The 13,837-nt window shown below is 39.3% G+C and overlaps 1 protein-coding gene across 2 annotated transcripts in view; it reads left to right on the forward strand.

Moving 5' to 3' along the window:
- The window catches only part of MYO1C (myosin IC), a 49,381-nt gene extending 36,166 nt beyond the window's left edge, over positions 1 to 13,215 (forward strand). Inside the window, exons 29-33 of one of the 2 annotated variants that reach the window (XR_014024579.1) lie at positions 506 to 576; positions 800 to 897; positions 11,532 to 11,631; positions 11,748 to 11,999; positions 12,270 to 13,215. Coding sequence is in view for 1 of the 2 variants with exons in the window: in XM_081313488.1 (XP_081169614.1) it covers positions 506 to 576; positions 800 to 897; positions 11,532 to 11,631; positions 11,748 to 11,774 (296 nt within the window). In the remaining variant the exon portion in view is untranslated. Of the gene's footprint in view, positions 1 to 505; positions 577 to 799; positions 898 to 11,531; positions 11,632 to 11,747 lie in introns of both variants that reach the window. The other variant, XM_081313488.1, reaches the window with a different exon arrangement.
- Positions 13,216 to 13,837: the final 622 nt, after the last annotated feature.

Below are 13,837 nucleotides of genomic sequence, written 5' to 3' on the forward strand. Positions count from 1 at the left end.
AGGAGCCTTTCCTGTACGAGGCCTTCCAGTTGCAAACAGATTTCCCCAATGCTGATTGGGTGCAGGTGCCAGGCCATGCCCCTCAAGTGTCACCCTGGCCAATGGGGAAGGGGACGTGGAGGCCATGAAGCCAGCAAGGCTGCTAGTGCCAGAGCTGTGCAGGGCGAAGGGTGCGACAGTGCGCTGCTCCAGCAGGGAGACTGGTGCCCCTGTGGGTGCCAGCCCTGCTGCCAGACAGACTGGCCCAACGGCTGGCCGAGAGTTCATCTGACCTGCTGGACGAGCTGATGACTGGCCTCTCGCAAGGTTCTCTGCCCAGGGCTTCGCTGGAGTCAAGTGGTGTTGGCTGCCCAGCACGTACACAGAGGGAGAAAGCCAAGGCAGAGGTGCCCAGCCTGGCCTCGCCTCGCAGAGCTGCGTGACTTGCAGAAAAGCTGCCTGTCTCTCGGTTGCCGGCAGCCGAGAGCCAGGGGTTGCGTGATTCACACCCTTTCGTTTCTTGCAGGCATCTCGGTCAGCAGCCTGAGCGACAACCTTTTTGTGCTCCACGTGCTTCGTCAGGACAACAAGCAGAAGGTAGCTGCTCGGTGTGCCCTGCAGCCGCCACAGAGGCTGGTGTGTGTGTGTGTGTGTGTGTGTGTGTGGAGTGGCAACAGCATCTCCCTTCGATGAGGATGAGGAGGCATCACCCATTGGACACGAGGTCTTGCCTGCCTAGGAGCCCCTCCGCTCCCTGACTCCTCACCATACCAGCAACCTTTTAAAACCCCTTTCTTCAACTTTCTTTTTTTCCCTTCAGGGAGATGTTGTGCTGCAAAGTGATTTTGTGATTGAAACTCTGACTAAAATTGCTGTAAGTGCCAACAAAGTCAACAGTGTTAACATCAACCAGGGCAGGTGAGTTTAAGCAATATAAACCTGTTCTTCATGAATCCAGTTCTGTGGCCGCTGCTGTGTTTGGCTTTGGTGCTGCCGCCCCTTCTCCCATGCTCCCAGCAAGGATCAGCACTTTTCTTTTTTTTCTTTTTTTATAAATAAGTCTTTATTTACATTTCATGTTAAAAACGCACACCATACACCAACAAAGACAAAAAAAACATATACAATATACAGAAAACGAAGAAATAAAAAAAATGGAAACCATTTCAAAAAAATCAAATTTTATCTACTTGTAAACTGACAATTATATTCCACTCGCTAAATCTCTTATAACTATCCAACTCCAAAGCTTATTCAATAACAAAAACTATATCACTTCATTTTTGACCAACCTCCAAGCCACCCTCATTTCTTTAATCTTTTATCCATCCAAATATACCATTTATTCCATGATAGAAATGCTGGTGTCTCTTCTTTACCCTTCAACTTCTTGGTCAATGTGTCTGCTTCTGCACAATCAAGTGTTCTCCTAATTATAGCTTCATCCGGCGGGGTATGATTTGCCTTCCAAAATTGAGCATACCCCATCCTCGCCGCCGTTAAGATATGTAAAACCAAATACCATATTCCCTTCTTAATATTTCCAGGCCTGAAGCCAAGCAGATACGTCTCTGGTTTAAGATCAACTAAACACCCTGTGATTTCCTCTATCCATTTTTGGATCCTCGCCCAATATCTAACCACTTCCGGACATGTCCACCATAAGTGATAATACGTGCCAGTCCCTTTACCACACTTCCAACGATCGGCCGACAATCCGGGAAACATTTTGGAAAGTCTAGCCGGAGGGAGATGCCATCTATAAAGCATTTTGTATATGTTCTCCTTATATGACGTGGAAACCACCAGCCTCATATTAATCCACCAAATCTCTTCCCATTTCTCAAGTGGAAGTGCATAACCAAAATTCTTCCCCCAGGCAATCATCGCGTCTTTTACCACCTCCTCCCCTACTACCCTGATTAGCAACAATTTATAATACTTAGATATCATCCCTTTCTCTGGACCCAGCAGAATCTTATCTAATTCCTGCAGATTCAGATAAATACCCCTTCCTTCCTTATCCTTCTTATACCTGGACTGAATCTGCAGGTAGGCCCACCACTCCAATTGAAACCCTTGCTGAGCCAGATCTTTTCGCGTTTTGAGTTCTCCCCCGCTATCTAAAAGTTCTTTGTAAGTTGGTCGTCTTCCCTTCTTGAGTAGGGTCAGATGGGTCAAGGCTTCCAAGGTTGATAACCAACACGGAATGCGCATAGTACTTGGCCCTTATCTTATCCCAATTCCGAATCAGTATATCCCTTATGTAATGACGAGTAAACTGTTTGCTTGGAGGAGTACCTTCCCGCCAAAGAGCAGCGTGCCATCCCTGCAACAAATCAAATCCTTCCAAACTCAACAATTATTCCTTAAACTTATCCATTCCTTGCCCCAAACTAAAAGGGCAGCCTGATAATAAAGTTCCCAATTCGGCAGGCCAAGGCCCCCTCTTTCCTTGATTTCTTGCATCATTTTTCCCCCAATCCTGGGCCGTTTCCCCTGCCATATGAATCTAGAAACTACCCACTCTAACTCTTTGAAAAATTTCATTGAAAGTTTAACCGGTGCTGTCTGGAAAAGAAAAATCCATTTCGGCAAAATATAAGATTTCACCGTGGCTATCCTTCCTAATAATGACAACTGTATCCTACCCCATTTTCCCAGGTCCATTTTTGTTTGTATCAGTAATTTAGAATAATTATCTTCCCTAATACTTGAACATCTTCCCGTCAACCAAATTCCTAAATATTTCACCTTCTTCACAATTTTAAACCCTGTAATGTCCTCTAACATCTGTTTACTTCTATTCGAAAGATTTTTCGCTAATATATTCGTCTTATCTTTATTTACTTGTAGACCGGCCACATTTCCAAATTCCTCAATCCTTTTTAGTAATTCCGTGCTGGATTCCAGAGGGTTTTCCAAAACAAAAACCATATCATCTGCAAACGCCTGCAGTTTGTAAATTTGGTCTCTTATGTGAAGCCCGGTAATCCTCATCTTTCCTTATTATTCTCAATAGGGGTTCTAAGGTTAAAATAAATAAAAGTGGGGAGAGTGGACAACCCTGCCTAGTGCCCTTACAGATATCGAATTTGTCAGTTAAATGCCCATTTATCAACAATCTCGCTTCCTGCTTAGTATAAATTGCTTTAATCATATTACAGAATTTAGCCCCAAACTCCATATGTTCCAACTGACACATTAGGAAGTCCCAATTTACCCTATTGAATGCTTTTTGAGCATCGATAAATATTAAAGCTAATTGTTTATCTGGTCGGCTTTCATAATACTCCAGAACATTTAATATAATTCTGAGATTATCCTTTATTTGTCTGGTGGGGAGGAACCCATTCTGGTCTGTATGTATGAATTGGTTTAAGTAAATTTTTAATCTATCAGCAATTATGAGCCTTCGTGGAGCAGTGGGCTAATGCCTCCTTAAGTTAACACCAGCTGCCTGCAATTAGTGCAGGTTCGAGTCCCACCAGGCTCAAGGTTGACTCAGCCTTCCATCCTTCCGAGGTAGGTAAAATGAGGACCCAGATTGTTGGGGGCAATAAGCTGACTTTGTAAAAATGCTGCTGGGGGGGGGCAAAAGCCCTAATAAGCAGGCATATACATAGAATGAAGGCTATTGCTAAGCACATTGATTTGTGCTTAGATTGTAAGCCGCCCTGAGTCTTCGGAGAAGGGCGGGATATAAATGGGATTAAAAATATATATATATTGTTGCAAATATTTTATAATCTGAATTAAAAAGGGATATTGGCCTATAATTTTTAATATGCTTCGAAGGGGAATCATCCTTAGGGATCAAACTAATATTTGCCTCCAACCAGGTTTGCGGGACTATAGCCTTATCCAAAATTTCATTAAATAGATCTTTTATATGTTTTCCAAGCGCTTCCACTAATACCTCATACAATTCTGCAGGAATTCCATCAGTGCCTGGGGTTTTTTGACATTTCTGTTGTCTTACCGCTTTTTCAATTTCTGCTATTGTTATCTCCTGATCTAAGGCCTCTTTCTCATTAGGAAGTAACTTAGGAAGGTCTGACTCCATCAGATATTGTTTAATCCTCTCCTCAGGAACCTTTTCTTCCTGATATAATTCTGTAAAAAACTCAATCGCTATCTTTTCTTTCCCTTCTTTATCCCCTATCAGTGTCCCCCTCTTATCCTCTAACTGATCAATTCTTCTACTTTCCTTCTCTTTCCTTATTCTATAAGTAGTTCTGCCTCGCCACCCTAATTTGACGTGCTATTTTCTCTTGGTCCACAAGGTTGAGTTTATGCCTCCAAAAATCCACCTGCTCCTTCCCGTAAACTTTCTGTGGGTTTACCTGGAGAGCCTTCTCTGCCTTAGTAAGTTGCTCAGCAATCTCCCTCCTACTTTCCTCCTCCTTCCTACGTTTAACTGCCATCTGTTTTATTATCAAGCCTCTCAGATAAGCTTTAGCCGTGTCCCAAACTATTCGTAGGGGCATGCCTTCCGTCCTATTTTCTAAAAAAAACCAGGCTGATCTCGTTTAATTTTTTGTACAAAAACCGTATCCTTTAGAGCCTCCAGGCTCATCATCCATCTACTCCTCACTCTACTCCCCCTTATCAACGTAATAGCCACTGGGTTGTGATCCGCCCATTCGTTTGTCAAAATCATGGCATCTTTCGCATAAGATATCAGCCCATCCGACAACCATACCATATCCAACCTAGACCACAAGTTATGCCTGGGGGAATAGTAGGTATAACGTTGAGAGGCCGGGTTAATCTCACGCCGTATATCCCTAAGGCCAGATTCTTCGCACATATCCCTAAATACTTTGGGCAAGATCCTCCTATCTTTTCCTTTTTTCTTCTTCAAATCAACCCTCCCTGTTTTGTAATCCTTAGCCCTATCTACCACCGCATTAAAGTCCCCCAAGAGACACATCTGCTCATACTCCAGGTCTAATATTTTCCTTACCTCCTTATGTGATTGGTTATCTAGTGTTTTTGCTTGAAATTAGGTTCTAAAGGTTGTGAAGATTGGCCCCCCTCCCCGCTCAATGTTAGTTTAAAACCCTTCTGATGAGCCAGTCAGAATACATTTTTTCCAGTTCTTTTTTTTATTGAAAAGTTTTACAAAGTTTTATCATACAATCTTTAACTCTGATTCTGAATCAATTTCTATAAGAGCATTATATAATCTTTTTATGTGCAACTGACTTTGATCTCTAATTTGCTTTATCAAATTTTCATCAACTTTTATTATACCAATTTTCTGATCTTCTATCCATCTAGCTTGTAGTTGTGTAAACTGAAACCAAGTCTGTACTATCTTTTCTTCCTTTAAAACATTTAAAGGTTTCAGTTTCAAAATATTCCCTTCCATCCTGAGAAGTTCTTGTATAAGTCATCACATCTTGTTTCTGCTCCACATTTATATTTCCTATTGCATGTCTGGGTATTGCCCATATAGGTATTTTATTATTTAATATATATTGGTACTTTTTCCAAACTCGGAACAAAGCGTTCCTTAAGATATGAATCTTAAAAATATTATCCACCTTTTTGTCATAAAATAAATACGCATGCCATCCATACAATAAATCATACCCCTCAATATTCAATATTCTTTCATTTGTTAAATTGAACCAATCACTAATTGTTGATAGAACAACTGCATCATAATATAATCTCAAATTGGGCATCTTCAGACCCCCTCTCTCACATGCATCTTGCATTATTTTAAGCTTTACTCTTGGTCTTTTCGCTGCCCAAATAAATTTATTAACACCTTTTTGCCACTCATTTAAATTTGCATCTTTCTTAAGTATTGGTATCATTTGAAACAAAAATAAAATTTTTGGTAAAACATTCATCTTCACAGCTGCTATTCTCCCCAACCAAGACAATTGTAATTTTTCCCAACTGTTAATCTCCTTTTGTACTTTTTGCCATAACAATTCATAATTATTTTTATATAATTTCACATTCGATGCTGTGATATATACCCCCAAGTATTTCACCTTTTTTACTATTTCAAATCCTGTTGATTTTCTAACGCTTCTCTTTGTTTTATGGTCATATTTTTTGTTAATATTTTACTTTTTTGCTTATTAACTTTAAATCCAGAGACTTGTCCATATTGTGTTATCACATCCAATAGTTCTAAAACCGATTGAGTAGGGTGACTTAAAGTAACAACCAAGTCATCTGCAAACGCTCTCAATCTGTAATCTTGATGCCTAATTTTAATTCCCTTTATCTTATTTGATTCACGTATTTTAATAATTTCAATAATATTTCCAGTGATAGAACAAACAATAATGGTGATAAAGGGCATCCCAGCCTTGTTCCTTTTTCAATTTTACAAATTTCTGTTAGATTACCATTAACAATTATTTGTGCCGTTTGCTTTTGATATATTGCTTTAATAGCCTGTAAAAAATAATCCCCAAATTCCATCTTTTCTATTACTTTCAATAAAAATTGCCAATTCAATTGATCAAAAGCCTTCTCTGCATCTAAAAATATCAATGCGGCAGAGACTTGGTTGTTTCTTTCCAAATATTCCAATAGGTTAACAATTTGTCTTACATTATACTTCATTTGTCTACCAGTTATAAACCCCGATTGATCGTTATGTATCACTTGTTGTATTATATTCATTATTCTATTTGCCAAAACTTTAGCAAATATCTTATAATCAGTGTTTAAAAGAGATATTGGTCTATAATTCTTTGGTTGACTAAGATCTTGATCCTCCTTTGGAATCAATGTTATAAAAGCTGTTCTCCATGATGGGGGCACTACTCCCCCAAGTTGAATTGTTCTAAATAGGTCTTTCAAAGGCTCCACCATTTCTGACTGCAAATTTTTATAATAACTAGCTGTCAATCCATCTGTCCCTGGTGATTTACCCAATTTCAACTGTTTAATCAGAAGTTATTAACTGATTCATTCCATCCTGCTGTTCTTGAGTAACCTTAGGAATTTTCACCTCTTGTAAATATTTATCTATATCTATACTTTGAATTGTGTCACTTGCATATAATTTAGAATAAAATTCTGAAAATACCTTTCTGATAATATCCTATTGATAAACCTTTTTGCCTTTATATTCTATTTTCTCTATTATCCGAGACTTTTCTTTTTTCCTTAACAAATAAGCTAACCATCTACCTGGCTTATTAGCGTTATCAAAAGTATTATGTTTAGAGTATCGTATATTAGTTGCCACCTGGTCTGCCATCAACATATTAAACTGCCCTTTCAGTAAGTTAATTGTTTCTTTCACTTTCTTATCAGCTGGGTTCAAGATAAGTAACCTCTCCTTCATCTTTATTTCCTCTTCTAAGTCTTTTCGCTTTTGTTCCTTTTTGCATCTATACTTGTTATTCAAATGTATTAGGACTCCTCTCATATAAGCTTTACTTGCATCCCAGACCATTTCAATCGAGGTGCCCTTATGCATATTCATTACAAAAAATTCTTTCATCTGTTTTCTACATTCATTCACAATTTCATCATATCTAAACAAATTTTCATTTAATCTCCAAGGTCTTCTATCCCTTTTCTCTTGAACCAGTTCCATCCAGACTGGACTGTGATCTGTTAATGTTCTTGGGCATATCTTAATTCTCTTCACCCTGGAAAGAAAATCATTGGTAATTAGTATAAAATCAATCCTTGAAAAAGATTGGTGCCTATCTGAAAAAAATGTAAAATCCCTCTCTTCCAAATTTCGCTCTCTCCAAATGTCTCTCAATTCCAGGTCGTCCATAAGCTCAAAAAAAGATCTAGGTAGTTTTGCACGGTTTGATATTCCATTAGAAGACCTTTTTTTGTCTTTTCCTGTGTCCAAAACTCCATTCCAATCTCCCATTAAAATGCAAGATTTATAATCCCATTGGGTTATTCTGTCATGTAAAAATTTGTAAAATTTTTCTTGATGTTGATTTGGTGCATATATTCCAACCAAAAGTATTATCTTTCCTTCTATTATAAGTTCAATTGCAATAAATCGTCCTTGTGCATCTGCCTCAATTAATTTAGCAATTAAATCTTTCTTTAAATATATAACTACTCCATTCTTCTTATCCAGGGCAGATGCAACAAAATGTGTTCCCAATCTAGAATTTATCAAATACTTTTGGTCTGCTACTCTAATATGTGTGTCTTGCAAACAAATAACATCATTTTATATTGTTTCAAATAATGAATTATTTTCTTCCTCTTTTGTGGTGAGTTTAAGCCATCAACATTCCAGGTTAGAAACTTGGTCGCCATCTTTCGCGACTAGAACCTTTTGGAACAATTTCTGCAAACTCATATGAACCTGTTGCTTTGGTCTTGCCCCTCCCACTGCTTCCGTTTTAGTATCTTCTTGAGTTTTAATTTGATCTTGCTGTTTCTGCTGTTCTTGTGCTTTTCGTCTGGCTGCTGCTCGCGTCACTTGTTGACCTCTAGGTTCCTCTATTGATTTCAAAGGCTGGTCCAGATCCACAACTAATTGTAGTTCTTCTTCAACCAACAAATTCAAACCTTCTGCTTGAATCTGCTTCTCTTCCATTTAGGCCTGTTTTTTCTCTCCGTCACTTCTTTTTTCCAGGAGATGGTGACAAATCTGCTTTCAGTACATTAAAATAAAATTCTTTTGCTTTCCCTATAGTATCAAGATGATATCTAGTACCAAAGTAGTTGACCACTATTCCAGCCGGTATATCCCATCTAAACTGATGCTGCCTTTTTTTCAATTCATTTGCCAGAAAAGCAAACTCTTTCCTTTTTCTTAAAATTTTTGGAGGAATTTCTTTCAGTATCAGAACTTCTTGATTTTCCACTTGGAACCTTTTATTATAAAAGGCTTGGATAATTTCATTTCGAATCACCCTCTTCGAGAAATAAATCACCACATCTCTTGGCAAATTCCTCTGCCTCGCAATCCAGGAGTTGACTCTAAAAACTTTTTCAATTTCCTGTATAAAATCCTCAACTTGCAAACCCATTATTGGAGCAAAGGCCTTTGCCAGTATCTCTCTCAAATTTTCCTGTTTGTTCTCCCTCAGTCCTCTAATTCTTAAAGCAAATTCCATTTCTCTATATTGTAGCATTACAGTTTCATATTCCATCTTTTCCATTTTATTTTGAGCCTCAGTCATCTTATCTTCCAAAACAATGTTGCCTTGAGTTAATTCTTCCATGCGATCATCCATATTTTGAATATGTTGTGCCAATCCCTGAAATGCCAATAGAATATCTTCCCTTATTTCTTTATTTTTAATCTGCATAGTTTCTTTGATTTCTCCAATATCTTCAGACATTAACTCAAGTTTATCATTCATTTTTTCATCTATTTTTTCCATCTTGTTTTCTATTTTTTCCATCTTATCATTTATTTCTTTAGTTTGAGATTTCAAAGCCTCCTGCAGGTCTTTTAATGTCAAAGTTTGTGGGGGGGGGGATTAAAGCCTGTAAGTTTAATTGCTGTGCTGGCGAAGTCCCTGCACTTCTGGGGGCCCCAGGTTTTGACGGTTTTAATGACATCTTAAATCAATTTTATTCTCTGTATTCAAAAAGATTAATCAAGTCAAAATGTTTATAGTCTTGCTGTTCTCTTCTTAAAGTTCTTTTAGGTTCTTATAATTTTCTTATAGTCTTTACAGTTCTCAATATCCAAACAGCAACTTTCACTTTCAAAGCACTTTTGATTCTTTGTTACAAAGAATCATTCAGGCGCCATCTTCCCTTTCTTTTTTAAAACAACAGAAAGAAAGTTGAGATTCCAGAGTTAAAGTCTTATACTTGCTGTTTATACTGCTCCCCGCATCTGCTCTGCCTGCGTTAATTCTTCAAGATAGCAATCAAATCAAGTCAAGTTCTGCAGGAGTGGATTCAGCGTCTTGCTCTGCTTTGAAGCAGAGAAATCCTCCGATCCGGAGCGTTTCCAGGCTTCCGGAGGGCTCTCACCCTTCAAGCCCCAGAGTAAACACTCTGAGGATCTAGGGGAACTCTGCCCCTACCTGGAGTCTCCCCTTCCCCTCTTCCCCCGAGGGGAAGGGTTTTCAGTCGCGGAACAGCAGATTGTCGGCTGCTCCGCGGCTTTAACGGAGTCAGAGGGCTGGCGGTCGATTTCGACCGCCACCTGGAAGTCTCTACTCTTCCAGTTCTTGTGAGGTGCAATTCATCCCTTGCTAGTTAGTAGCCCTTCATGTAGGGAATGCAGACCATGCTCTAGGAAACAGAAGTTCTGTTGACAACACCAGTTTTTAAGCCAGTGGTTCCTTTCTAAAATCCTTTGCTACCTTGTTGGATGTTGGCCTTTTGTTGAAATTATAGATGAAAACATCACTTGAGCTCCTTATTATTTAACTTTCTTCCCTAGCTGTTCGTAATCTCCTTATTGTTTTCAGATTCATTGTTGTGTCATTAGTCCCTATGTGTAGGAGAAGAAAGGGGTAATAATCTGTGGGGTTGATTATTTTAGTAAAGTACTCAGTTACATCTTTGATTTTTGCTCCATGGAGACAATATACTTCCCTAGTTTGGCTGCCTGGTCTGCAGACTATGGTTTCTGTTCCCCTGAGAATTGAATCTCTATCACCAATATTTGCCTTTTTTCCCCTTAGGGAAGTCTGGAATACTTTTCTTCCTGTCACAGAAATGCTGGGTTTTGCCTCTTTTTTAAAGGAGGCATTGATGAATGCTCTTTTGTGGGTGTTTGCATATTTTCTTCCACGGGGAGGCTATGACAGCGATTGTTCAGTTCCAGAGGGGCTTTACTGGGGTGGGGTAGCAGTAGATAGGAGGGGCTTTGCTCTTGGTTGTTGTTTTCGTCTAAGAGTCACATGTTGGGTTTTTTTACAGAAGCTGCTTGTTCCCTATTGGGTTTGATTATGGGTGTATCGGTTTTCTTCTTTAGGTTCATATATGGGGTCATTTTTTTAGAAGCCGTTTGCTCCCTATTGTGTTTTATTTTGCTGTAGTCTTCTTCTTTAGGTTGGGATTCCTCACTTTGTTTATTGAGTTTCAGACTGGTTAGAGTTGCCTCTAAACCCTTTACTTTTTCTTTAGTAATTCAAGTAGTTTACATTTGATACATAGGTCTTCTGTGGACTTAAGCTGAAACACATGACACACTTTGCAAGTCACTATACTGTAGTAGCATCAGCCTCTATTTCCATGACTTTTGTTTTGTTTAGAAATTAAAAAGTTCTAAAAATTAAATATTAAATATTTTCCCTGTTGCAAAGCATCAGTTTACAATACAATTACAATATTTTACAACTACAAATTCACTACTGTAATGTCAAAAAGCTAGTTTGCAGTCTGGGATGACAGTGGCCTGATTTATATAGTTGCATGCATTGCTGAGAACAGGGCCCAACCGTCAAAGAGTTGCTCCTTTTGCCTCTGATCATTCCGTGGAAGAAAGCGCAGTCCTGAGCGGGCGGGGCTGCCCAGAGACCAGCTTGAACAGATTTGCCCTTTCCTGGGGTGGCATCTGAAAATTTTTCTCCCTGGCCGCTGAAACGCCCTAACCCTGAGTCTCCCCACTTCCCCAGCATCAAATTCACAGTTGGACAAGGCAAGGAAGGCATCATTGACTTCACCTCGGGATCTGAGCTGCTGATAGCCAAAGCCAAGAATGGCCATCTGGCAGTCGTAAGTAACCCTTTGCTTGCCAAAGCTGAAAGCAGAGACTTTCTTTCCTAGGCTGGGCACCCCTTCTGAGGAAAGACCCACAGCATCGTCTCTTACTGCTTTTCTCTCCACTTCAGGTGGCTCCTCGTTTGAATTCTCGATGATGGTGATGGACGCTTCTCTACAAGGGGCTGTAGACTAATTCAGTGAATGTGGCCAGAGGTTTTCCGTGGCCTCTTCTTCACTTGAGGGGCCTTGCTTTGCCCCTCTTCTCTCTGGCCACCAAAGACCCTCCTTTAGCTCTGCCTTTGGTTTTCGTTCTATCCACACCCAATTCGCCGGTCAGCACTAAACAGGCTGGCAGCCATGATGCCCACAAAGAGAGTGAGGTAACCTGCAGAGTTGTCAGCAAATCCCAGTGAAATGCCAAATTTTATATGAAAATATTTTATAAAGAAATCCTTTCCTGTCTTTGGGTGCTTTGTATGAAAATATAAAAAGCCATAATGTACAGATGAAAAATTGTAAATATTTCCTCCTTGTATGGGATGTTTGCACTATGGAAATTATTTTCTTATTTCTAATTGGAGAAATTGTGATAATCCAAGAAATATTAATCTTCTTGGCATTTCTATGCTCTTCCCTCTTTCCTTTCCTAGAAATTTCCCAAGACTTGGCAATTGCTGGTTTGGATGGATTATTTATATCTGCACTTGGACTTAGCCAAAGGGAGTTCAGCAATATCTTCTCCACAAACTGACCCTTATAAAAATGGCTTTTCCATTACAGCCTGCAACACAATATTCATTGTGTTGCTATTTCATTGCTATGAAATATCAAACAAAAAACTAAACAGTAAGACCTCAAAAATTACTGAAATGCATTTTTGAAAACATAGTGATTTAAAAAGTGGTAGAATCTAGATTGGGAAGTTCTAAATATTTGGGGTTTTTTTTAAAAAAAAAAGTGTATCTAGTAAGACACTTAAGTTTGCCTTGTAACTTTTGACTATGGCTTTCTTGACATTTTCATGCAACACTGACCTAGCTTCTGCTGTCATACAAATGGGCAGTATCTACGTTTTGATTACCTTTCATGAAAGCTGTTTAAACGATTATTGCTTCATGTGCAAGCTTACTTTTAAGCACTGGGCTTTTTTGCCCAATTCAGAATTTTTAAATTTTTAATCTTACTCAGCTTGCTTTTTTCTAGCTTGAGAAATCAGTTGTTCAAGGAGTCAAGTTTATTTATTTGTCCTCTGAAAACTACACTGATTGAACTCACATTTCTGAATTGCAAAGGAAAATTTTTGGCACAAAGATTTGGGAACAAGCTGCTTCAGTGTTTATGCGTGTTGATCTGAAACAAGCTTTTTGCATTACTTACATAGAATCAGTATCACTTTGTATGTGTGCTTAATTAACTGCTGCCCAGGTTCAAAGGTGGCATTTTCCTTCCCTACATGGTGACAAGTGTTTTGTCATTTCTAAAATGGGGCCCATGGTATAGTGTACATAAGATTTAAGGCTCTGTGCAATGTGCGATATGAATATATATATATGCCAAATAAATATATATGCCAAATAAATTTTTACTAAAATCCTGTTTCTTTGTTGGTTTGTTGATTGTGCTGTAACTTGGCAAATTACTTCGTAATCAACCCATACTGCCTTATTTGGGCCCATTTAAACGCGCCTCTCCCCGCCCCCTCAGTTCATTGCAGGACAGTTGCTTGGCCTGACACCCCACAGCTCAGTGCTGGGAGATGGGCAAAGCCCCCTCCCCTCCCTGCAAAGTGCATGGGGGCAGTTAGAAGGAAAAAATGAGTATGATATTCTGGGCTGGCAACTGGCCAACCAATGCCAAGAATCTGGGAAGGTTGGATGAAACTTGCATTTGTTAAATAGAATTTTATTTTCAAAATGGTGCCGAGTCAAATGTCTGAACCCAAAGGCTGCATCTTGCCACTTTTTTGGATTGGTCTGAGGACACAAACTTGCATAAGCCAGTTACTAACCTGGTATACATCAGTCCACAAGCCATGTCTTAACTACTAGAGCCACTGCCCACACGCACATCCCCTTCTACTTAGGGCACTAGCAACTAAAATGAGATCCTTAGTTGTGCAAACAGGACCTCCTCTGAATTACTCCTAGGCAATTGCATACTTTTCTACGGGACCGTCCCTAACCTGGCTTTCCAATGGTGCACCCCATCACCGCTGTAG

This window comes from Vipera berus, assembly GCF_964194415.1.
Source record: "Vipera berus genome assembly, chromosome: 1".
NCBI lineage: Eukaryota > Metazoa > Chordata > Lepidosauria > Squamata > Viperidae > Vipera > Vipera berus.